At 44.3% G+C, this 26,729-nt stretch overlaps 1 protein-coding gene across 13 annotated transcripts in view; it reads left to right on the top strand.

The window, feature by feature from the left end:
* TDRD7 (tudor domain containing 7) overlaps positions 1-26,729 on the top strand; it is a 113,661-nt gene that overhangs the window by 53,962 nt on the left and 32,970 nt on the right. For 7 of the 13 annotated variants that reach the window (XM_038401551.2, XM_043515383.1, XM_043515379.1 and 4 more), the window contains exons 7-9: positions 5,867-6,459; positions 14,590-14,776; positions 16,818-16,929. In XM_038401551.2, the coding sequence (XP_038257479.1) occupies positions 5,867-6,459; positions 14,590-14,776; positions 16,818-16,929 (892 nt within the window). Of the gene's footprint in view, positions 1-2,209; positions 2,312-5,866; positions 6,460-14,589; positions 14,777-16,817; positions 16,930-26,729 lie in introns of all 13 variants that reach the window. The other 6 variants (XM_038401541.2, XM_043515378.1, XM_038401546.2 and 3 more) reach the window with 1 other exon arrangement.

Genomic DNA, 26,729 nt, shown 5'->3' with positions numbered 1-26,729 from the left:
TCATGTCTGTCTCTGGGACTGTGCCAAACAGCCCAGAAAATGGTCTATACTTCCTGCTTGTACTTGCTCATCATTTCCTGATTTCTAATTTTAGTTTCGGGAGCAGCCTTGGCAACGTCAGGGGAAGCAGGGCAGTGTAAAACATTTTAGTCAGGGACTTTTTCATTTTATGTAGTACCTAGTACAGTGTGTAGGCCTGATGTCGGTTGGAGCCTCAAGTCTGTACTGTAATGCAACTAACAATCTTGTATTGCTTTTCCCAAAATCTTATGTCACAGGGAAGCTAGACTTTAGTACCTTACATGTCAATAAGGCTCTGAGTTTGTGAGATATGACGTAAGGCATTTTTTTTACTATTTGGAATTTTTGTAGCCTTTGGGAATTGATATAAAAGGAACTCAGTTTCCACTCAGCCTACTCCATCTGGGCAAATGCTGCTTACTGAAAATGTAAGTTGATTGGGGTGTCAGTACTTCAGGGTCTGAAGCTTATTGTCCCAGGGCCTGCTTATTCATAGAAATCTGCAGGGCTGCTCAGCCTGGATTCCTGTATGTGCATTTACACATCACTAGTTTCTTGACTGAGCATTTAGGTGCTTATGCTCCAAATAAATTTGTTAGTCTCTAAGGTGCCATAAGTACTCCTTTTCTTTTTGCGAATACAGATTAACACGGCTGCTACTCTGAAACCTACCTAGGAGTAAGGCATTTCTTGAAATCTAAAGTACTTCCAGCCCACCTTCCTGGTCTGGTAGTTGAATAATTCACTAGAAACCCAGAACTGAGATTATACTGATGCCAGCTCAAGGAATAGATGTAAATGGTTACTCACCATAGTAACTGTGGCTTATCAGGAGTGTTGCTCCAAACACTTTTTCCCAAAGTACATTAAGTGAGATGACCAACATCTGTTATGGGTAATTCATTCTTTCTCCAATCCTTCCTTGGGGGAAATTCTGAACATTTTTTTTAAAGATTGTTTATCCAGTGTATTATGCTTATATTAGCAAAGGCAAGATTGAAGAAGGGGCCTTGCAGTTGGAGCAGAAGATGGTGAGATTTATGACTGTCCTTAGTCCCTGTGGAAGCTTGCTGCAATCTTAGACCAGCCCCTGAGAAAACAGTCTCCTTAGAAGATGAACTTACTCTGGTGATAGATTTATTTTGCTTGAGGAGCAGAGGTCTCCACAATCATTGTCCTGGAGCTTTAAGTGGTCTGAGATATCCTGGGCACAGCCCATGGAGTGCTTTGAAGGTAAGGGACTGAGTCTTGAGTTGACTTTGTCTTATGTGGAGCCAGCAAAGTAAGCAGAAGATAGGTCTGATGGGCTCATAGTATCCTGTGTTGCTGAGGAGCCATGCTACTGTTTTGTTTATACTGGCTGCCCACCTTTCCTTCTCTTGAGTTCAGTTGGAAATGGCAGAAGACAGTGATGCATTTGGATCCGCAAGACCCTTCATAACTTTGGCTCTGGTCATTTGGTGTTGCAGGAGTGGGTTCAGGTGGCCCCATGTTCAGCCCTACTGGGATTGTATCTCCTATATGAATATGTAGAGACAACAGTGTCTTGGAAGAACTAGTTATTCTTGTAACCATCCATTTATATATGATGCAAAGTGCAAGTATCCATGATCAACATCATTGAATTGGGGTGCACGATGTGTTGGCTGGAATCATTAAGGCCTAAGGGTACTACACTTCCTACACTTCAGTTTTAGCTGGAGCTCTGTGCTGGCAAAGGGGTTATTTGGAAATATGGATCCTTTAATGACAAAGACAGTGGCTCAGACAAAAGAAAATGCAAAAATACAATGACCAATATGACTTACGGTTTTATGTTGGTTTGAAAACGCAATGTGTTCGAAGTGTTGGCTACCAAAAGCGTGCAAGGTTGTTGCAATATCTGGAAATTAAACACTTGTCAATGAAAAATAAACCCAATGACTTCTTTCAGAAGAAACTTGTCTTGAAAAATCAACCAGATCTGGTTACCTAAACTGGGAATGTCGACACCAGTTTGGGCATTTCCTTTTGTATTTTCAACTCGCATGACGGTACATGCATTTTTAGAAAATCTTTTCCTATTCCAGGCCTGGAAGGAAATGTCCTGCCCATGCATGACAGCGTAGAAGTGTTCCTCAGAAAATTTGAGTTGGGCTTTTTTTTAAGTTGATAGAGGAAATGTTGAGGCATTTTCTCTTGTTGATAGACTTCATTGGGAAGGCATCAGAAGATCATAAGTCAGAGTATGAGGGAACCTCAGACTGAACTGTGGGACTGTTGCCTTCATGTCTCAACAGAAGGAAAAGAGGTAGGTCCAACAACACCTTCATTCAGGGTGCACTTATCTGAACAGTACTGATTGGCCTTACAAGCAAGATGAGTTAGCACCTCATTGACAAGAACCTGTAGCTGACTTTCTTTAGTGAGGAACTTGGCAGGTCTTGCCTTTTTCTGAAGGAGGAAAACCTTGCTTAGTTGCAGAAGCCTTGAACATTCTCATATCTCTGGGGCAGGTGTCTGTTCAATAATGTTCGTTTATTCCTGAAGACTGTGTTTACCCAATTCAAACACAGTGGAACTTCTCTCCTCAGCAAAATGAGCACACTCCTCCACCACATGGAATTTAGTGTAGCTTAAAATTTTGAACCTTTATCATCAAAATTGCTTTTGGAAACTACATAAGTAGTAGTTTCAGGTATGGTTATAGTTCAAAAAAATATTTCTGCCAATGTTCAGGGTTGGCCATGCAGGGAGGGGGAGGGGAGTCATAAAACACTTTGTCTAGAAAAGAGTCACCATCTTGAGTTGGGAAACTATTTGTTCCATTTATGCACCAAGTTTCATTCCTAAATCTAAGACTTCATGAAGAAGTTTGAGACTTGTGTAAACTTGTTGAATACAGAGCTTTTATTTCCATTTTGGAAAGGTGTCCTGTAAAGCCGCCTAGGCTCTCTGTAGTTTTTGGAGATAATGTTTTTTGGATGAATAACTCTGGTTCAAGTGGATTGGACCTTGTGTTCAGACTTGTTACACTAGAGCTGGGGTTCCTCTTTGAGAAGCCTTAAGGCCTCCATTCCAAAGGATGCTTAATGGAGTGTTGCCCTTTGTGTGATGTACAATGGAATTTGGAGTTCCATTCATGCAATGTTATTCTTAATTCAGCATCTCATTTGGGAGAGAAGTTCTAGAACACTTCAATTAGTACTTTTTGGTCCTCCTTTCCTTGTATTGTACTGTTTAAATTGAATGTGGATCTGCAGAAGTCTCTCAAATGAGAAAGATTAGTTTAAATACATGCTTGTGCAAATCCCCATGCCTTCTTTCCAGCTGGGACTTTGGTTTCTGCAACTCCTTGAAATATCTATTACAATGACAGCTTAATGACTGGGTGTGCTCAGTCTTATACCTGCAGGCCTGAACCCACTGTTCTGCAAAGGAGTACTCGGGCAACTCCAATTGCCATTGCTTTTATGGATTCTGAGGGCCAAAGGGACTGTTAAGGTCCTCTAGCCTGACCTCCTGTATAGCCCAGGCCAGAGAATGTCCCTACAATAATTCCTAGAGTAGATCTTTTTTAGAAAAACTTCCTATCTTGATTTTAAAAATTTATCAGTGATAGAAGATACACTGTTGGTAAATTGTTCCATTGGTTAAAAATTTACACCTTTAGTTCCCTTCTGGATTTGTTTAGCTTCCAACTTCCAGCCACTGGATTGTGTTGTACCTTTCTTTGCTAAAATGAAGAGCCCATTATTAAATGGGGTCTTTTTAGAAGGCTGGCAAAGCCTTCCACTACAGGATGGATCTACAGAGGCAAGGTATTCAAAGAACCACAGTTACACACCTGCACACAGTCTCAATTATATATGTATAATCAGACTCTTGAACGCTAGAGAGAAGCTATTTACTAGTAACTGTGGAGGGTTTTTTAGTATGTTGCCTTGGCACATCCACACTAAGGGTTCTGCCCTACCTGTAGCACTGCTAGGTAAGCACCTTTGGAGAAGCACTGATGTATGTATATGTCTATATCTGTCTCTCATTCCCAGACTTCACAGCCCAAAAATGCAGTCCATGAGGTCAGAGTGCCATACTAATGAATCTAGGAGCTTTTGTTGCCTATAGTCAACAGGATTCTTGGGCTCTGTCATTCAAACAAAGCCAAATAAAGAAATTTAGATGACTCTACATTAAAAAAATTCAGCATTCTTGATGGAAGTTTGTTGTTGCATCCACACCACCTTATTCAGATTACAGATGGCCCCTCAAATTTTCTCCAACTCCTGGTAGTTAAAGATGCCACCACAGCCACTGCCTCAGAAAAGCATGTATAAAGTCCCAAAGCCCTGCACCGTATTCATTTTGAAAGATAGCACCTAATTTCATTGTGATTTACTCCATCCACCTTCCCTTCCTTCCGGAATCCAGAATGTGAGAAGAGCTTCAAAAAGTGTGAATTCTCCTCATTCTTCCAATAGAAGTACAAATCTCCCTGGCACTTCAAGTGTAAAGGAAACGGTCTCTAAGACCAGTACCCTTAAAAAGGTGTTCACAGAAATGGGCAAGCCGCTTCCGGAGACCTAGCATGCTCCACGAGGGGATCGCTGCTGGCTCCTGGGCTGCTAGAGCCTCTGCATTCGGTGGAGGAAGCCTGCAGAGTAACAACATTGTCGCTCAGCCATTATGAATTGAGACTGCCTTTCACTGGTGTGTGTTTTCTGTTTTCGTTTTGTTTTTTAATGGTGGGTTCTTCAAGTGGGAGTCTGTACAAAGTCCCGTGTATGGCAATGGTTACCAGTTCTGTTTTAATCTTTGTTTTAATTTGGTTCTGCTTCAGTCAAATGGGAGTTTAAACAGCTCATTAAATCTCTCAAGTTAATCTATCTGCATGTGATCTTAGTCTGTTTTCTTTATTTACATTCTATCTCATCTCTGCTTCTTCTGTATCTCTTTGTTCACATTTCCATCTCTTCTCTGGCTCTTCACCCTACATTCCTGGTTTTCCTTGCCCTAAATGCCAGTGGGCTTATTAATAGGATGGCTCTCTGGGCTAGACAGTCCCCTTCTTGCATAGGGCATCTCTGGGCTTCTGAAAATGAGTTCTTCAACGGTCCCACAGGTAGGGCCTCCCCTCAATGTGGCAGCAGTCAGTCTCTAGAGAGGAGCCTCACCAGAGGGCTCCAATCTCTCTAAAAATGCACTGCCAAATCCCTCATCAATGGGGACTTGGCATATTTTAATATTCTTCCCCTGAGGAGGGGCCTGGGGCCTCATTCAAAGTGGAGAGGTCATTAATGGACAAATTTTAGAGACCCTGGGAATGCTTTGAGGAGGTTTTGAGGGTCCTACTCTAGATTTGATAGGCGTCCAAAGTGCACTTGTTGATTTAGTAAAAGTCAATCCAAGAACCGAGCTGATCTGGAGCAGAGGAGCGCATCTCATGCTTGAGTTGGTCCTCTGCTAAAACTGCCAAGGAAGAGATGAGATCAGTGCTGATTTCACTGCAATGCAAAATAATGGGCTTTAGGGTCCAAGGCTGCAAAAATCAGTTTTGGAGTAGATTGGATTTTGTTCTGCTCATCACAGGGGTAGAAGAGGAAACTTGCTTTTAAGCACCTCCTAATGTATTAAGTAGATCCAGTGTTCACTTTGGGAAGGCTGTGTGTCCTGCTTTCCTGCTCAGTGCCCCCTGTAAAGGGAAAAGGAGATATTAAGGGAAATCATTACACAAAATAGCTCATGCTTAAATCCCTGTAGATATCTTCCTAAGATTGTCTAAAATGCATAGTTGTTCATTCTTAAAATATTTAGGTTCGATTATTTACAAATGGTCAATGTCTCACTGTGCTTTCCTTTTTTCAAGGTGGAAAAAGTATGCACTGGTGGGCATACAGATGTACTCCTTTATCCTGCTAAGAAAATGCAACACTTAGTGAAGAGTGGCATAGACCATGAAGGGACATCTCAGAACCTTACTTCTTCAAAAGCAGATCCTTTCGTAAAGCCAGTTATGGAGACCAAATCAGCTTCTCTGAATAGTGACTTCAAAGAGAAAGTTGCAGAAATTTTGTTTAAGTATTCCAATGGTCTTTGGGCTAATGCACTTCCCAAGGTGTATGAAGACACATACAAAGTAAAATTTCCTGAGGATGCTCTGAATAATCTTGACTTATTATCTGATATATGTACTGTCAACCAGATAAGTGATAGCCCTAAAAAGGCAATCCTCTATGCTAAACCACAAAAATACGTTGATGAGAATCTGAATGCCACTGATAGTGTCCATATCCATGAAGATCGGAAGATAATGGTTGAGCAAGAGTGCTCTCAGTTAATGGAAAAGACCAAAGAGCAGAGTCCGGAAAATATAATGGTCCCTCCTTTAATCATTCCGGCGGAAGCATCTCCATCTGTATTGGTGGTAGAACTGAACAACACTAATGAAGTTGTTATTAGGCAAGTCTTTATTTCACACTCTTTCTTCATTTTTCTAAAATCCAGAGATCATTCTGCACAATCAACTTCCTCACTACTTTGCTCACAAAAAGCTATTTTACAAAAGAAAATAGAACAATAGAAAACTGCACTACCAGACTGTAATAGTTACTAACAATACTAACACATTTAAAATACTATAAAAATATTTAGTTTGCTATTGCAAAATTGAACAGAAATGAGCTCAGTGAAGATTCATTGAATTAATCCCAGCGTAAGCTTTAGAGAGAAGCAGAGAAGGGATGAGGCTGTTCAGCTTTTCATTGGAAAATAGGGCTTTTAAATTGTCCTCCTCTTCTTCTTCTTCATACTGTTCAGATGTCACCTTCCTATTATGTCTGACTCTCTCTTAAAACGATGACCCTTTATCCTTTAGTCTAGGTGTATTTGTTCAAATATAAAGGAAAACTGCAGTGTAATGTAAACATGAGAACAATGACTGTGCACTAAAATGTGCACTTTAATATTGCAATGATCTAATAGTGCTTTGAACTGTTTGCATGTTTGTTTGTGGGTTAGTCCACTGAGAACCAATGTTAAAATAGCTCCGCTGCTTTAGAAAGGGTTGCTGCTGCTTCTATGTTCACCTATATAAAGTGGCTGCTTTGTGTCAGGAAATCCCATGGTAGGTTTACTCGTCGTCTTTACTCTGTGATAGAATGTAGAAAATGTAATCTCTGTGAAATACGTATATAGCAATTACTCTGCTGACTTTTCATCCGAAAAAGTTTAGTTACAAACCCTTGAAAATTACTTTACATAGCACTTCAGAATGAACTGAGCAGATACTAGGTAGAGTGGTGTATTGACACTCCTCTCGTGGCTAAGTCAGTTTCTGCAGAGTTTAAGCTTGCATTTAATTTTTTTTTTCCAGTAATCATCAAAAGCCCCAATCAGGATCTGGGCCTTATTGTGCTAAGCACTTTTCAAATACTTTGGGGGGAAGAACTGTCTCTCAAGAGCTTACTAGCCTAATTATACAAGGTATGATGAGCAATATAGGAGGAAAGAAGGGTGGGGGGAGACATTTAAATAGACTAACTTTATGCATTATTTGGTTCCAAATCCCTTATACATTTTTAGTATTTAGCAGAAATTGGTAAAATTGATTGTGTGTGTGTATATGATCAATTTTACCAATTTCTGCTAAATTTCAAAACTAAATTTCCAATCCTTTTAGTTAAAGAGAAAATTAAGTGCTTCAAAACAGTGATGTTGGTCTGTAGAAAGATGGATACTGTTCTAAATGAGTGTTGACTCTGAAGCCTAATGATGATTAACCCATTATGCTGCTAATTCTATCAGAAACAGCCATCTGTTTTGGGTTAATGGGCAAAATGTGACTAGCGGACCAACACTTTTCTTTCTCAGTCTGAGCCTTAACACCATTCACATTGTCCTTTACCTCAAGCAAATTCTTACTCTATGTTGTATTTAAGTGCTTCAATTGCAGGGGGTGGTTGTAATTTTATCTTGAACTTGGCTCTAAAACCAGTAAACTAGTCTGTGCCAAAACTTTTAACCAAGATGGTATACCAGACTTTCTCTGAATGGAAAAACTCACTGATCAACATAAAGAAAAGGCCACTTGAGTTTGTGACTGAGCCTAGGTTATTAAAAAATGGCAATACACTTACTACACGGGGGAATTGAAAATATAGGGAGCCCTCGAAGAGTTCAGTTATTCAGATACATTAATTTAAAAAACAAAGATACTGGTAAATCTGAACTGGTGGCAGCAACTGTGGGATGATTTTGGGGGGGGGGGGGAGGGGAATGGCCAGTGGAAGCAAGGAGGAGTTCTTGTATGTTAGAACATTAATCGATCCATGCAGATTGAATGTTTTGCATCAATAAGGGGGGGTGCACAGAATCTGTCTTTCTCCCCACAGCTTTGTGTTCTGTCAGATCTGGAACCATGCTGAACACTTTTCTTTTTTTCATTTTGACAACATAAATAATTTATTGTACACTTAGTGTGTCACTTATGCTTTTAGCTGTTTGAGATTAACTCTTCAAAGTGGATGGATTCTGACATGAAGAATTACATTTTGGGAACTGCTTATGTTTAAAAAGTCTACTCTGTATGTACTGGGTCTAGCGTAGGGTTTTTCCTCCAGAGACAGTGTTGTACCATTTTTGTCACTTTGCCAATGCCATTGGGTTTAAACAGTTTCAGCAGGCATTTCATACTTAGCACCATGCACTTTGGCTCCATCCATTTCACACTTCCACATGGGTGTCAGATTTGCTGCATCAGCTCAGATCAATGATCCTTTTTCTTAGGTTCCTTCTATGGCGTCAACATGGGAAGAGCAAGGAAAAATTCCTCCTCAACAAGGAGCAGGACAGAACACTTCAGTGTTTGAGAGCGTTAGGGAGGCTTCAACGCTGCTTAATCACCGCTGCTTTGAACACAGGCTTTCCAAGACCTTCAGAATAATGTGTTCTGAGATTAACACAATTTCTGCTTGTCGCACACGCTGACATCCACACCACCCAATTACTCCTCTTCTCGATAAGGACTGCTTGATGACTCTGATTATCAATGTAGTTTTCTGCACGCAAACTTTGAAAGCATTGTCTTGGATTATATGCCCTGTATCCTCTGTCAAGTTTTTCTGGGGTGTAGGCTCATCCATCACGTATCTGTTCCAGTTCTTAAAAGTTACATTTCTAGTACAGCTTATGTAGCCCAGCATATTCCCAACCTGAAGCAGAAATATCTATAGCTAATCTTATTCCATTGCCTGTACATAATACAGAACCTCCCCTGAAGGCTCAGGTTGTGAATGAGCAGCTCATTCTCCTGTCGTTGAACTTGTCTATTGTTTGTCAGAGGAACATTCCCTATGTCTGACACAGAGAAGGTGGAGGAGAATGTTATATAATCTACTTAAGTGATGACTGTTTTGCTTCTGATCTCAGATGTAAGTGACCTCCATTCCAAAATTGGCTTCATTGGAGTATGTAATGTGTATTAAACTTAAGGTATTGTTGAAGTAGGATGCTCTCAATAAATTTCAGCTCCTATTTGAGCTGACCAAAGTTCTGTCCCAGTTGCTGTTAGGTGTTGCTAAGGCTGCTTGTTCTGGATGAATTCAATATCTATTTCAGTAGCTCTTCCAGATTTAAGATTTCATAGCCACTGTGACAATCATGAGATTCAGTAAAAAAACAACGAGGAGTACTTGTGGCACCTTAGAGACTAACAAATGTATTTGGGCATAAGCTTTTGTGGGCTAAAAACCACTTTATCAGATGCATGGAGTAGAAAACACAGTAGGAAGATGTACATACACAGTACATGAAAAGATGGGAGTTGCCTTACCAAATGGGGGTCAGTTCTAACAAGACAATTCAATTAAAGTGGGCTATTATAAATAGGAGGAAAAATCCCTTTTGTAATGGTAATCAGGGTGACCATTTCAAACAGTTGACAAGAATGTGTGAGTAACAGTAGGGAGAAAGTAGCGTGGGGAAATTCATTATTAGTGTTTGTAGTGACCCATCCACTCCCAGCCTTTATTCAAGCCTAATTTGATGGTGTCCAGTTTGCAAATTCCAGTTCTGCAGTTTCTCATTGGACTCTGTTTTTGAAGCTTTTTGGTGAAGAATTGCCACCTTTTAAGTCTGTTGTTGAGTGTCCAGGGAGGTTGAAGTGTTCTCCGATTGGTTTTTGAATGTTATAATTTTTGACGTCTGATTTGTGTCCATTTGTTCTTTTGCATAGAGATTGTCCGGTTTGGCCAAGGTACATGGCAGAGGGGCATTGCTGGCACATGATGGCATATATCACATTGGTAGATGTGCAGGAGAACGAGCCCATGATGGTGTGGCTGATGTGGTTAGGTCCTATGATGGTGTCAGAGTTCTATGATATGTGAACAGAGTTGGCAACAGGGTTTGTTGCGGGGATAGGTTCCTGGTTTTGTGTGATTATTGTGTGGTGTGTAGTTGTTGGTGAGTATTTGCTTCAGGTTGGGGGGCTGTCTGTAAGCAAGGACTGGTCTGTCTCCCAAGATCTGTGAGAGTGATGCGTCATCCTTCAGGATAGGTTGTAGATCCTTAATGATGCGCTGGAGAGGTTTTAGTTGAGGGCTGAAGGTGATGGCTAGTGGCGTTCTGTTTGTTTTCTTTGTTGGGCCTGTCCTGTAGTAGGTGACTTCTGGGTACTCTTCTGGCTCTGTCAATCTGTTTCTTCCCTTCAATAGGTGTTTTAAGAACGCTTGATAGAGATCCTGTAGGTGTTTGTCTCTGTCTGAGAGACTGGAGCAAATGCGGTTGTATCTTAGAGCTTGACTGTAGACAATGGATTGTGTGGTGTGGTCTGGATGAAAGCTGGAGGCATGTAGGTAAGTATAGTGGTCAGTAGGTTTCCGATATAGGGTGGTGTTTATGTGGCAGTCGCTTATTTGCACTGTAGTGTGAAGGAAGTGGATCTCTGGTGTGGACTGGTCCAGGCTGAGGTTGATGGTGGAATGGAAATTGTTGAAATCCTGGTGGAATTCCTCAATGGCCTCCTTCCCATTGGTCCAGATGATGAAGATGTCATCCATGTAGCCCAAGTAGAGTAGGGGTGTTGGAGGATGAGAGCTCAGGAAGCGTTGTTCTAAGTCAGCCATAAAAATGTTGGCATACTGTGGGGCCATGTGGGTACCCATAGCAATGCTGCTGATTTGAAGGTATACATTGTCCCCAAATGTGAAATAGTTGTGGGTGAGGACAAAGTCACAAAGTTCAGCCACCAGGTTTGCCATGACATTATCAGGGATACTGTTCCTGACGGCCTGTAGTCCATCTTTCAGAGTAGCAGCCGTGTAAGTCTGTATTCGCAAAAATAAAAGGAGTACTTGTGGCATCTTAGAGACTAACAAATTTATTTGAGCATAAGCTTTCGTGAGCTACAGGGCCCTCTCTGTATTTTCCACCAAGTGCATCCGATGAAGTGAGCTGTAGCTCACGAAAGCTTATGCTCAAATAAATTTTAATCTCTAAGGTGCCACAAGTCCTCCTTTTATTTTAGTCCATCTTTGTGTGGAATGTTGGTGTACATGGCTTCTACATCGGAGAGATCTCTTCTGTCTGCTTAGAGCGTCTTCATCAGAAGCATTATAGTAGCACACCTGCATTGGTTGCCCTCTGTATTTAATCCATCTTAACATGAAGGGTTAATGGAATCTCACATTGGTGATCATGGTAGATAGAGGTTTCATTCTATTCCCCAGTGATATCTGGGAGGTAAATGAATGAATTGGTTTCAGGAGGTAGACATCCTGGTGAGTCCAAGCTGCCTGTCCTTGGAAATGGCTTGAAATATTTCTCTTTGTGGGCAAGTTAATTCACTTTTCAGACCTAGGTAGACTTGCTCCTTGATTTCAGGTCTTTGCCATGGGAGGAAGAATGTGCTTTGGATAGCTTGCTCTCTAAGAGGGAGAAATTATGCAATTATACATCTGCCCCAATGGGATATTCGCCATTCCATGATGTCGTCTGTTCTGCTGAAGGAGTATGAAGTCACTAGGGAAGCTACAATGCTATCATTGGCTGCAATGCTATCAATGTGATCAGATTCCTCTTTTATTTGCTTGGACCATGACTGTGTCTCTGATGTTCCTTTGTTTAGCGTAGATTGGTGCTTGGATGATACCCTGTTGTCTGAGATTTAACCAGGGTAGAATAGAAGTTGAAGCAGTTGGATGGGGATTTTAAGATATTCAGATTTGCATTGTTAGAAATAGTCCTAGTGAGCATGATTTTGTGGGTAGAATGCAAGTGAAGTGGTTGAAGTGCTTGATAAACTTCATAATTGGGATATTGCCACCAGAGGCAGGTTGGTATACACATATATTTAAAGGTATAGAGCCTACAATATAGGTACATGTATGTGATTTAACTCTTTCTTGCAGGATAGCCTAGTTAGTAACGTTTGTTGTTTTCCCTTAGGAAAAAACTCACTCATTGAAGCTAAAGCTTCCTGATCACTCGAGTTGATTCTCTTTATATATTGACAGATATGTTTAAATTCTATTAGCTTACTATTTTGGAAGGAACACAGTAGGGCACACTGCTATCGTGAACATTTAAAAAACTGAGCTGCATTTTCAGTTTTCAAATGAAGTGAATTTCATGTTTGAAATGAACACTAGCTAAAAATGCAATAATTCCTGTTTTCACGGCTTGATATATAATGGGCTCTCTTTACAAAGGTGAATTACATGGAATGCAAAGTAAATACTTTGTAATATATAATATGTAGATGGACACCCTGGCATATAGTGGAGTGTTGTGATTCTGCCATCTAAGTAAATGTTATGTAAAGATCGCTTTAAAAGAATCGGGAAAAGGAAATCTCTCTCCTGGGTATAAACTTAATTTGATGCTTCACCAGCTTTGAGAGAAGAAAATCATTTAATGCCCTGTTAATAGGATGTTTGAATATTGCCAGAAACTAGTTAAACAAGAATTTCTTGCGTGATCATATGGCATAATTTTTAATAGTTTTTAAATGAAATTGGCACTCTTCCACCCTTGGTTTGAGTTAATAGAAAACTGTGTCTTTATAGCTGGGCTGCTGCAGCAGTCTGTCTACTAGACTGCAGCCAGCATTTTACCACTGACAAGTGAAAGGAAGCAGCGTGACAGCTGATGGCACAGTAACAGCTGGACTAGCGCATGAATAGTAATGAGTAAAGGATTAGAGTTAAACACAGTTAAAGAAAATAACTTCACTTTTTCCACAAGTCACAGCCAAGGGAAATGGATGGAGGGGGAATCAAGGAGATCAGAATCTGAGACAGCTGAAGAATGGATTGTTCTGGGAAACAAATTGTCTAGGGATGAACGAGGACAGCAGCCTAGTATCCAGGATCAAGTCTGGAGATCCAGGAGAGAGACTGCAGCAGATGGTCTGATGCCTAAAGCTTTAGTTTGATGTCTAAAGCTGCTCTAGTCTCCGTAAGCTTCATGTGGGGAAACTTCCTTTGCACAAAGTTTAACTCTGGTGAAATCACACTGATCTAACTAATTACAGGTTTCAGAGTAGCAGCCGTGTTAGTCTGTATTCGCAAAAAGAAAAGGAGTACTTGTGGCACCTTAGAGACTAACAAATTTATTAGAGCATAAGCTTTCGTGAGCTACAGCTCACTTCATCGGATGCATTTGGTGGAAAAAACAGAGGAGAGATTTATATACACACACACAGAGAACATGAAACAATGGGTTTATCATACAGTGTGTATGATAAACCCATTGTTTCATGTTCTCTGTGTGTGTGTATATAAATCTCTCCTCTGTTTTTTCCACCAAATGCATCCGATGAAGTGAGCTGTAGCTCACGAAAGCTTATGCTCTAATAAATTTGTTAGTCTCTAAGGTGCCACAAGTACTCCTTTTCTTTTTGATCTAACTAATGTTTCCATGAATGTGGAGGGTCACAATCTGTTAGTTTCAAATATAACAAGTTCCAATTTCCTGGTTGCATCATATCCGACTTCAGACACCACTCCGCTTATAAAACCAAACATGCCTTCACTACCAGAAGTGCTAGGGACTTTTACAGTGAAAGTTCAGGTTCTAAAGAGTACAGTAAGATCCCTTATGGTATTGGACTGAGCCACTAGAAATTTTCTTTTTGGACACTTACAATCGAATCCAATTTGTGTCACAAACAGTTATATTGCGTCTCTCGTTAGATCCTTACCTAGCTTCAGACAGGTTTCAGAGTAGCAGCTGTGTTAGTCTGTATTCGCAAAAAGAAAAGGAGGACTTGTGTCACCTTAGAGACTAACAAATTTATTTGTGTAAGCTTTCATGTGAGCTGTAGCTCACGAAAGCTTATGCTCAAATAAATTTGTTAGTCTCTAAGGTGCCACAAGTACTCCTTAGCTTCAGACAGTACTACTAATTCTTCGCTTCTCTAAGAACTATAACTCTGTTTCTGTATCCTCATTTTTTGAGAAGGAAAGTTCAGATGCTGATGTGACTAAATATCTACATGTATGCTTTTCTGTTTCAGTTTTTGCATCTGCTCAAATTTTCTGTTGCTGTACTTACCCCTTTGGTGGATTTGTTTCCTGTGACACACTGTAGGTATGTGGGCAAAGACTATTCTGCTGCTCAAGAACTAATGGAAGATGAGATGAAAGAATATTATAGTCAGAATCTCACAGTATTGCTAATGCAGTCTGTAAGCATTGGACAACTTGTCGCTGTACATGCTGAGGAAGATGCCTGGTTGCGTGCTCAGATAATTTCAGTGGAAGACAATAGAATAAAGGCAAGCAAGTCTTTCATTTTGACACTTTTTGTGAAAAAGAATTAGTGTAAATAATAATACAGATAATAGCTGTCTATTTATCACAGAAAAATCACTTTGCAGTACTCAGCAACAAATTGTTTTTGCTCTTCATTACATGAAAAACAAAGTGTAGTTTTTAAAATTACAGCATTGCTGCTAAAGTAAATGGTCTGTTGCATTTTTCCTTATTTTTATTTTAGGCTTTTCTGTGTTCATTGTTATCTCTAATATACTAATGTATCCTATGCATCATTATGAAACTTGGAAGTAGTATCTCCATCTTCCAGATACAGAACGTAAATGCCACTAGATAACTAGAATGCTGATCTCCTGAATCAAGTCCTAGTGCAGTTACCACAAGTCCATTCTTACTGTGTCTTTTGCAGCTTGTTAACAGTGGTGCTTAGGCTCACTTACACCGAGTGGGTATTCCTGTTGTTGTACTCAGCATGCTAGTTACTAAAATACCTTGAACAAAATGATTAAACTTTTCACACTGCTGCAGTTTCTCTTCTTGTTCTGTGTTCTCTAGAGTCAGTTGGGGGGCTTTACTTTTAGAGAATTAGAACATGACTGAACTGAAAGAGTTTTTAAGAAAAATTTCAAGTCCTTCATGTCTAGTGTCACTATGTAGATATACTAAGTAACCTTAAATTGTAGGTTTCAGAGTAGCAGCCGTGTTAGTCTGTATTCGCAAAAAGAAAAGGAGTACTTGTGGCACCTTAGAGACTAACAAATTTATTTGAGCATAAGCTTTTGTGAGCTACAGCTCACTTCATCGGATGCATCCGATGAAATGAGCTGTAGCTCACGAAAGCTTATGCTCAAATAAATTTGTTAGTCTCTAAGGTGCCACAAGTACTCCTTTTCTTTTTTCTTAAATTGTAGGTTTTTATTTTTTGCAGTCTCTACTTCCCTAGTCGTCATGACAAACTTCCACTAAGATCTGCTAAATGCACTTCTAATACTACTCCCTTTCACAAATTAGTCAAGTGGACACACGCAGTTTTTAAGTATCTGTTCCAAAACTGAGAGTTCTCATTCAGCTGGGAAGTCATGAGATGGGGGAATCTGTCCAATATTCGAAGGCTTTAGCGTTAGCTGCAGAAAAACTGCAAGGACAATAGTAGCTAACATACTGCTGATTTCTCTCCAGATTATAGCTAACTGCACTTGGTTGCACAGTAGGGAGGCCAATGGTGCATTGCAAGAACAGCCTGCTTTCTGAAGTATCACTTCAGCAAGAAATCTGGAAGTCTGACTTTCTGGAGTGTCTGGCTTGCACATCAGATTTTCAGAAAGGCTTCTAAATTGCTATCCCTGAGCCTGGTGATCTTCAAGAAGTTAGCATGGTGCAGTGTGTAGCTCAGAAAAACAAGAGACCATCTGTATAAGCTGATACAAAGCATCACTGTAGCTTCTTCTGTTCCAACCACCATCAGCCATTTTCTCCCACTGATTAAACAATTTACTTATCGAGATGGTATGAAGTCTGCAGTATTCTGAAACTGTGTAATTATCAGAAATGAGAATCAAAAAGGTTCCATTCTCATTATAAAAATAAAAAGGAAATACCTAGAACCCATTGAAATATTATTAAAGGGACTGGCTTTAACCCACAAAAGCCAAAAAATTCAGAATTACCACTTCACTGCCATCTTCTGTACCATTCTGAGGCAATATGTACTCGGAAGCACTAACATTTTGTACCCTTTGAAGTGTTAATGTTCCAAGGAACAGCTAACGCTGATCTTGCAGTGATTTCAGGAAAGAGAAAAAGGGTGTGGAGCACTTTCTAAACTTTCTTTTATTGACATTAAATTAGTTTGAAGAATTTTCAAATAATGGTATTGCAAATTATATACCATGTTAATGAGAAACAGATTTTTATTAACAGCTGGCTGTATAAAAGTGATCACTAAATAATATGTTCACCAAGTGTGTGTATTCTGGATAAATCATTAAAATAGTACTAACATACTTGTAATATGAAAAAATAAATGTTTCTTTCAATTATTAGGTGTGCTATGTTGATTATGGCTTCAGTGAGATTATTGAAAACAACAAAGTGTACAAACTAGGTAGATGCTTCTATTCTCTTCCATTCCAAGCTGCGAAATGTAAACTAGCAGGTAAGAGGAACTTTTTTGAGAGAATTATTAAATATCTAGTACCATAATTTTGCATGTAACTTAACAGAAGTTGGGGCAGAAAAAGAGCCCTTACCCCAGAAACCTTACTGCCTGCTTCAGAGAAACCTGGGAAATGAAGGTAAGGAATAGGGAGGAATGGAGTTAAAATAAAAACATTAATTTGATCTGTTAATTTGGTTAGATTATTAAAGCCGAGTCTGTTTTCAAAAGGCTTTTGTTTTACCAGAAGAAAATAATTTATTTTCTTGATTCTAGAGGGATCTTGAATGTATATTTCATGGTAGAAGCTTGATTTAAGACTAGGAAGAGATCAGCTGAAGTTTCTCTGGTTTTCTTAGTATTTATTTTATTTTTTAATGGAGAAAGCTAGTTACCCACATCCTCCCTCCCTCCCTCCTTCATTCCTTTTATTACACTTGCTTGTTGCGTCTTATTTATGTTGCTGGGCAGGTCTTGCAGACCCTCCAAGTTTGGAGCCCCATTATACAAGGCACTGTATAGACCAGAGGTGGGTCACGTCCCCTCTCCTGCTGTTCCCCCTCACCCGCAGCCATGCCACCAGCGCAATGCTCTGGATTGCCGGGCAGCACAGCGGCAGAGCCGCAGCCTGACCCGGTGCTCTGGGCAGAGTGGCTGTAGCACCACCAGTGCTCCAGGCAGCTCGGTAAGGGGGCAGGGAGCGGGGGGGTTGGATAAAGGGCAGAGGAGTTCGGGGTGGTGGGTGGGGGTATGGATAGGGGTTGGGGCGGTCGGGGGGCGGGAAACAGGGTGTTGAATGGGGGCAGGGGTCCCGGGGGTGGTCGGGGGCAGGAAACAGGGTGTTGAATGGAAGGGGTGGTTGGATGGGGTAGGGGTCCCGGGGGAGGGCAGTCAGGAAGGGAGAGGGAGAAGGGATGGTTGGATGGAGCAGGGGGCAGTCAGGGGACAGGAAGAAGGGGTGGTTGGATGAAGCAGGGGGCAGTCAGGGGACAGGAAGAAGGGGTGGTTGGATGAAGCAGGGGTCCTGGGGGAGGCAGTCAGGAATGAGAGGAGGGGTTGGATGGGGCAGCGGCCAGTCTGGGGGCGGTCGGGGACAGGGAGCAGGGGGTGGTGGATGGGGCAGGAGTTCTGGGGACAGGGAACAGGGAGGACAGGTCGGATGGGGTAGGAGTCCCGGAGGGGCTGTCGGGGTGAGAAGCAGGGTGGGGTTGGATAGGGGTTGAGGGCTGGGCCACACATGGCTGTTTGGGGAGGCACAGCCTCCCCTAACCGGCCCTCCATACAATTTTGGAAACCCGATGTGGCCCTCAGGCCAAAAAGTTTGCCTGCCCCTGGTGTAGACACATGATATGAGTCCCTGTCCCAGAGAGCTTGCAGCCTAAGTAGACAACACAGACAAAAAACGGAGGAGAGAAAGGAAGGTATAGTTGCTCCATTTTACATATGGGGAACGGAGGCCCAGAGAGACCAAGGGTCAGACTTGCAAAGGTATTTAATCTCCTAAAGATGCAGATAGATACCTAATAGGATTTACAAAAACCCCTAAGCAGGTTAAATACCTATTTCCCTGTAACACTTTCTTAGTGTATCCAGAACTGTAAGTCACCCTGTTACCCTTCTGCCTCAGCATAAAGGAATCTGCCGGTGCTAAACTGAGTTACGACAACTCCTTGCCACTCCGGTTTCGGTAGCCAGACCCATAGATTTCTCAGGACTCTGTCTGTTCTAACTTTACTTGCAGTTTAATCCTTTGTGTCCTTTAGTTCCTGAACCCTCCAGACATGTCTCCCTGCCGTATCCATCCCATTACTGGATGCTCACAGAAATTACCAAGTCTGCTCGAGAGAGAGAGAGAGAGAGAGTGTGTGTGTGTGTGTGTGTGTGTGTGTGTGTGTGTGTGTGTGTACACACCACTTGTTTGATTTAACCTGGCATTCACACTCTGTTTAATGTAACAGCACTGACCTATGCTTATAATAAAACAAAAAAGTTTATTAACCAAAAACTTGATTTAAGCAAAAATAGTAGACAGACATGGTTACAAAGAAAAGAAAAGGCAAACATGCTTGTAAGTGACTAAAACTTAACTTGTTTGTGGTTTTGTTGTAGCCATTTCGGTCCCAGGATATTAGAGACAGGATGGGTGAGGTAATATCTTTTATTGTACGAACTTCTTTTAATGAAAGAGACGAACTTTTGAGCTTACTTTGAAGAGCTCTGTACAAGGTCAAAAGCTTGTTTATTTCATCTGTCAGGGCTCCCTCCCCACTCTGAACTGTAGGGTACAGACGTGGGGACCCGCATGAAAGACCCCCTAAGCTTATTTCTACCAGTTTAGGTTAAAAACTTCCCAGGCACAAATTCTCCCTTGTACCTTGGGTTTAAATAATGCTGCCACCACCAAGTGATTTAACAAAGAACCAGGGAAAAGGACCACTTGGAGTTCCTCTTCCCCCAGCAATCCCCCCAAGCCCTACACCCCCTTTCCTGGGGAGGCTTGAGAATAATATCCTAACCAATTGGCTACAAAATGATCAAAGACCCAAACCCCTGCATCTTTGAACAATGGAAAAATCAGTCAGGTTCTTAAAAGAAGGACTTTATTTAAAGAAAAGGTAAAAGAACTACCTCTGTAAAATCAGGATGGTAACTACTTTACAGGGTAATCAGATTCAAAACACAGTGGATTCCCCTCTAGGCAAAACTTTAAAGTTAAAAAAACCAGGATAAACCTCCCTCTAGCAAAGGGAAAATTCACAAGTTGAAAACAAAAGGCAATCTAATGAACCTTGCCTTATTTACTTACTCTTTTTGTAATATCAGAGACTTGTACAGGATGGTTTACAGGAGGAGTTTTTTTGACCTGATGCTTCTCTGCTTTCCCCAAAGAACACACCACCAAGCCCCCCACCTCCCCCAAGATTTGAAAGCATCTTCTTTCCCCATTGCTCCCTTTGGTCAGGTGCCAACCAGGTTATTTGAGCTTCCTAACCCCTTACTGGTAAGGGGGAAGTAAGTCTAGGCTACCCTTAGCTGTATGGTTATGACATCATCAATAGAAATTGGTACAATAAAATATATTCCCTCACCCAATCTGTCTCTCTAAAACTTAGGAGGTTACAGTCTTAACTAAAGTAAGCGTCTTTCCTCAAGCAGCCTTTAAGCATCACCCCCCCCCATGTTGAGTGTTTCCACTGTTTAGAGATATAAAGAGCACTTGCCCCTTTGTCCCCTAAGTGATGTATAACAAGATGCCATTTTGCTTCTCCTTGTATTCCCCAAAGTTCCATTGTCTTTATTTCAAGAGTCAGGATGACCCCCGGGGTGAGACTCTGGTGTGCTGACACCATGCTGTTTCCTCATCCTTCTGGTAATTGGTGTTTATCTCAGAGGTAAATGAACTGCCCATTGTCTCTGCCATCACCATACTCAATTTATATTAGAGACAGATTGATGATTATACGGCCTCTTGTCTGGAAGAAACCCTGTTTTTCCCTTTGTTTGGGTCAGTGTTAAGGCATACATTTTACAGTGATATTAATGACCAGTGTGCCATGCGCTTTCATTTGAGATCTCACACAACATTATTTAGAGATAAATATAACCGCAACATGTAAGGTGTAGTGAGTTTGTCAGGCTTCATAGGAATTGCTGTTACGTGGCAGTGAACCGATTGCCAGTGGGCATTGAGCAGCTGTTAAGGTCACAATCCCATTGACTTAAATGGGAGTTGAGACCCTCTTGTAAATCTTACTAGGCATTAGGTCTGGCCAGAAAACAAGAGGTTCTTCTTTGAGTGCTTGCTCATATCGATTCCAATTTGGGTGTGTGCGCGCGCGCGCGTGCAAGGCCGTCGGAGAATTTTTACCCTAGCAACACCCCGTGGGTCGGCTGTGAAGCCTCCTGGAGTGGCGCCTTCATGGCGCTCGATATATACGCCAGCCGACCCAGCTCCTCCTCAGTTCCTTCTTACCGCCTGTGATGGTCGTTGGAACTGTGGAGTCCTGCTTCACTGTTCTCCACTCTCCCTAGCGTCTACCTAATAGTTGATAGTTATAGGTGTTTGAGTTATAGTTGGTTTACTTAGTGTTAGTGGGGTTGGGGGGGGTCTTTCCCCTCCTCCCCGATTCTTCTCTTGAGCTCATGCCCAAGGCTCCGGGATTCAAGCCCTGCGGTTCCTGCTCTAAGCCCATGCCAACGGGCGACCCCCATGACTCTTGCCTGAAGTGTCTGAGGGAGTCTCAAACAGAGAAGTGCAGGGATCTGCAAAGGGTTTTGTCCATGGTCTGAGAAGGAGTCGAACTTTCGTTTAAAGCAGCTCCTCATGGAGGCAGCTCTTAGCGCTCAGCCTCCTGTGTCTCACCAAGATCCAGCACCGAGCACCTCGGTGCACAATGCCCCAGCGGCAGCAGCAGGAGCAGCACCGCGGTTGGACACTGATTGAGACCCGCGGCACCGGTGCTCCTTGGCACCACAACCAACATTATCGGCCCGGCGCCGTACCCATTCTCTTGGCCAGAAGCAGCACCGGAAGCTGGAAAAGGGTGGCCCACCTCCACAGAGACCAGCCTCCCTGGAACCACCTGTGGAGATGCATCCCACAGGGGAGCATCTAGGGGCACAGTCTACGGCTTCGGCACCGTTGACTCCGGCCCTGAGGGGAGAGTCTGGTACCCCTGGACTCCCCGACTTGCAGCGTGGTTGAGGTCCAGTTTCCATTTACCCTGGATACCTTTGCGGCTTCAAGGGATCTTATTGACATGACGGCATCCCCTCAGCCACATGCCAAGGCACCAATGCCTGTACGAATAGCACCGTTCCAGGGCAAGCCAGCCCTCATCCACCCTTCGATTGAGCTGTAGCACTGTTCCTGTTCTTGGCACGGTTCCCGCTCCTGCCGTCACTCACAGTCGCGGCCCCAGTCATACTTACAGCACTGCTTCAACTCCCATCACCAGTCCCGATTGCGGCACCGCTCTATCTGCCAGTTGTCGTCGAGGAGTAGATCCGGACCCGACACCGCTCTCAACGCCGGTCATCATCTTGGCCCAGATCCAGGCACCGTTCCAGGTCTCAGTACTGGTCCAGGTCCCGGCACCGCTCCCCAGCGTCACGGCACCATTCCTCGTCGACATGACCCAGCATAGAGCCGCTCGGCACCACCATGGCCCTCACATTCCGCTTCTCGTTCTTCGGGATCCGAGGCGGGGGTCGTGTTTCTCAGACCTTTGCCATTTGGACCATAGCCGCCTGGAGTCAGGGGCTGGGCCTTGGCAGGCGCAGGAGCAGGGTCCCGCTCAAGGGCTCACTCAGTGGCCGTTCTGGATGTCCTGGGCGTACCACCAGGCCCAGGGTGCTCCATCTGGGGCTTCTCTCCGAGCCACGAGTGCCAGAGGCTACTGCCAGTCGGCCCTCCCCGGGGGCATGGAGACTGTGGCAGCTTCTCTCCCCGCTACAGGACCAATGCAGATTCCTGGTCCAGGCCCTGAGATCACTGGCACAAGACAGCTGGCCCCGGCTCCGCAAGAGGCCCTAAATGACCCTCTTTCATCCTCACCTGATGAGGCAGTGACAGGCACTGCAGTCTCAGGTCTCCCTCCAATAGACCTCCGTGCCCACCAGGACCTCCTGTGCAGCCTGGCGCGGAATATGAACCTACAGCAGAGGAGGTGGTAGAGGTGGAGGACCCCGTGGTGGATATTCTGCCTGCAGAAGCTCCATCAAGTGTGGCCTTACCCCTTATATGGACCATCCAAAGCACTGCCAGGACAATCTGGCAGACACCTACGTCGATCCCCCCGACTTCTGAGGGAGTGGAGTGGAAATACTTTGTCCCCTTGAAGGGGTATGATTATCTGTTCACCCACCCACAATCCTGTTCGCTCGTGGTGACGTCAGTAAACGAAAAAGAATGGCACAGGCAGTAGGTCCCAGCGCCCAAATCAAAGGATGCCAAACGCTTTGATTTGTTTGGGCGCAAAGTTTATTCTTCGGGGGGACTTCAGCTCAGGATAGCTAATCAGCAAGCACTCCTGAGCGGTTACAATTTTAACTCCTGGAACTCCATGCTGAAGTTTAAGGAGTTAGTACCTCCTGAGTCCAGAGAGGAGTTTGGGGCTTTGGCGGAAGAGGGCAAAACAGTGGCACAGACCTCTTTGCAGGCCTCGCTGGACGCTGTGGACTCTGCCACACATACTTTGTCCTCGAGGATCACAGTGAGGCCTATCTCCTGGCTGCAAGCCTCCAGCCTGCCACCAGAACTTCAGCAAACACTGCAGGACCTCCCCTTTGATGGAGCGGGCCTGTTCTCAGAAAAGACCAATTCAAGGCTACAAAGCCTTAAGGATTCAAGGGCAATAATGAAGGGAATGCACACACTGACTACCCAGCAGAAACCCTTCAGACCCCAGCAGCCACAACATCACTCCTATCCTCCTCGGCTGAGGCAGGCTTTCTATAGGAGGCGGGCGCGTAATGGTAGGAGGAAGCCCTCCAGCCCCCAGTCTGGGCAAGGCCAGGGCCCATCCAAGCCTTCGTCAGGCTCAGAACAGATCTTTTGAAGGGGCACCCTAGGATGGTGTACCAGACCTTGTTCAGGATCCAACCCCACCTTTCTTGAATAGTTTATCCCATTTCCACCGTGCTTGGTCTCGCATAACCACGGACGACTGGGTCCTCTGCACGGTGGAAGCGGGATACTCTCTCTAATTTCCTTCCCCACCCTTCCTCCCACCCTTCTTCCCCGTCCCTCTTCAGGGACCCTTCTCATGAGCAATACCTTATTCAGGAGGTTCAGATGCTCCTTGCCATGGGGACAATTGAGGAGGTTCCAAGGGAGCTAAGGGGCAGGGGGTTTTACTCCCGATACTTCCTTATCCCCAAGGCAAAGGGTGGGCTTCGGCCCATTCTGGACCTGTGCGGTCTCAACAAGTACATGGTAAAGTTGAAGTTCCCCATGGGCTCGTTGGGTACCATAATACCTTCCCGGGATCCTGGAGACTGGCATGCCGCCCTCAACATGAACGACGCATATTTCCACATAGCGATTCATCTGGCACACAGATGCTTCCTCCGCTTTGTGGTCAACTGCAAACGCTATCTGTTCACGGCCCTTCCCTTCGATCTCTCCACAGCCCCCCCGAGTGTTCACCAAATGTATGGCGGTCGTGGCGGCCTTCCTTCGTTGACGGCGGGTGCAGATTTACCCTTACCGCGATGACTAGCTTATCCGGGAATGCACCAAAGAACAGATGCAGTCCCACCTCTGCTTGGTCACGGACACGTTTCGTCGGTTAGGCCTCCTTCTCAACGTGGCAAAGTCTACACTAGAACCGACCCAGAGAATAGAATTTATCGGGGCAGTTCTTGACTCCGTGCAGGCACAAGCCCTCCTGCTGGACGCTTGTTTCCAGGCTATAGTGGGCCTCGTCCAGAGCCTTCAAAGCTTCCCAAACTCGTCGGCCACATGGCCTCCTGCACATATATCACCAGGCACACCAGACTTTAACTCCACCCATTACAAGCCTGGCTAGCATCAGTCTATCGCCCAGGTTGAGACAGCCTGAATTTTGGTGGTCACCGTCCCAGAGCGGGTCCTGGCCTCCCTCCACTGGTGGCTAAATACCGGGTGGTATGCAAAGGAGTCCCTTTTCACAGCCTGCAGCCCTTCTTGTCTCTGGTCACGAATGCCTCAGCCCTGGGATGGGGCGCCCACCTCGGGGACATTCAGACACTGGGCCTATGGCCCCCGTCCACGCTCTCCCTTCATATCAACATCCGGGAGCTGATGGTGGTGCGCCTTGCCTGTCAAGCCTTCCTGGAGCAGCTGCAGGGTCATTGTGTGGCAGTCCTCACAGACAGCATCATCGTCATGTTCTACATCAAGAAACAAGGGGGGCCCACTCCACCTCCTTTGTCAGGAGGATGTTCGACTGTGGGAATTCTCCATTCACCTGGTGGCATCCTTTCTACCTGGGGTCCAGAACAAGCTGGCAGACCACCCTAGCTGGTCCTTCCACTCCCATGGGTGGTCACTTTTGACCAGATGTCATTCACCACGTCTTCTGAAGGTGGGGGTTCCCCAGGTCAACCCGTTTGCCTCGCGCAGTAATTGGAAATGCCTGGTGTTCTGCTCCCTCTAAGGTCGCTCCCCGGGCTCTCTCACAGACACCTTCTTGCTCCCGTGGACGGGTCGACTATTTTACGCCTTTCCCGTTCCCCGGGTGCACAGGGTCCCGCTCAAAGTGCGCAGGGACAGGGCGCAAGTGATTCTGGTGGCTCTGGCGTGGCCCAGACAGCACTGGTACACTGTGCTGTTGGAGCTCTCTCTGGATGCTCCAGTCCTATTGCCTCTTCTTTCCAACCTGATTACTCAGGATCATGGTTGCCTCTGCCATCCCGACCTACGATCTCTCCACCTCACGGCATGGATGCTGCATGGCTAAACCCTTCAGAACATCTCTGTTCAGAGTCTGTAAAGCAAGTACTGATGGGCAGCAGGAAGCCCACCACTCGGGCCACATATATGGCGAAGTGGAAGCAGTTTTTGTGCTGGTGTACTCGGCGCAACACCCCCCTTTCCAGGCATCCATGCCTCTCATTTTGGAGTATCTCCTGGACCTAAAACAGCAGGGCCTGGCAGCATCCTCTGTCAGAGTTCACCTTGCGGCCATCTTGGCTTTTCACCCAGGTGTGAATGGCCACTCTGTCTTCGCCAATCCCATGGTTGGCAGGTTGCTCAAGGGCCTGAACCGTCTTTACCCACAGGTTCAACAGCCAGTCCCCACATGGGACCTTAACCTGGTCTTCTCCAGACTCATGGGGCCCCCGTTCGAGTCACTGGCCACCTATTTCCTCCTTTACCTCTTCTGGAAAATGGCTTTCCTTGTCGCTACCACGTCGGTGCGGCATGTCTCCGAGGTCAGAGTCCTTACCTCGGAACCACCCTACACGATCTTCCATAAAGATAAGGTGCAGCTTCGGCCTCACCAGTCCTTTCTTCCCAAGGTGGTATCGGCCTTCCATATCAGCCAGGACATTTTTCTACCAGATTTTTATCCAAAACGGCACTCCAGTCACCAGGAACAGTGGCTGCATTCCCTCAATGCCCTTAGGGCCCTTGCCTTCTACATTGAGCATATGAAGCCATTCAGGAACATGACCCATCTCTTTGTTGCAGTGGCAGACTGGATGAAGAGTCTCCTGGTCTCCTCTCAGTGGGTCTCTTCATGGATCACGTCCTGCATCCGCACTTGCTATGATCTGGCCGGTGTACCTACCCCGCCCCTCACTGCTCTCGCTACAATGGCCCCGGCCTCGTCAGCAGCTTTTCTGGCCCAGGTGCTGATCCAGGAGATCTGCGGTTTTCTGCAAGGCAAGATTCAGCATAGGCCACACTGAAAGTTCCTTTTGAATGTGATCTTGGATTTCCATATGCATCAGTCTATCTACCCGCCATTGTCCTTCCCAAAGGTGCATATGCACTAGAACGAACAAAGCCTCCATCTCTTCAACTTTCATTCATGGTTAGCTTTGTAGCTCGATAGGAGAAAGCCCTTTCAAGTTTCTTTCTCAATCTTTGTTTCTCGCAGAGTGTGAGAGGGTCAACCAATGACAGCTTACAGACTTTTGAAATGGATAATGCATTATGGTGCTGCTGGTAATGCTGCAAAAGAGGTAATGCCTCCTGATAAGCTCGTAACACGCTCGACTAGAGCACATTCAACATCAGCAGCTTTGTGGTTCATGTCCCAATTATGGGCAATTGCAGGGCAGCAACATGGTCTTCTGTTCATACATTC

This window comes from Dermochelys coriacea, chromosome 5, assembly GCF_009764565.3.
Source record: "Dermochelys coriacea isolate rDerCor1 chromosome 5, rDerCor1.pri.v4, whole genome shotgun sequence".
Taxonomy (NCBI): Eukaryota; Metazoa; Chordata; order Testudines; family Dermochelyidae; genus Dermochelys; species Dermochelys coriacea.
Note: the sequence above shows the minus strand (reverse complement) of the source record. Positions and strands in the feature narration are given on the sequence as shown.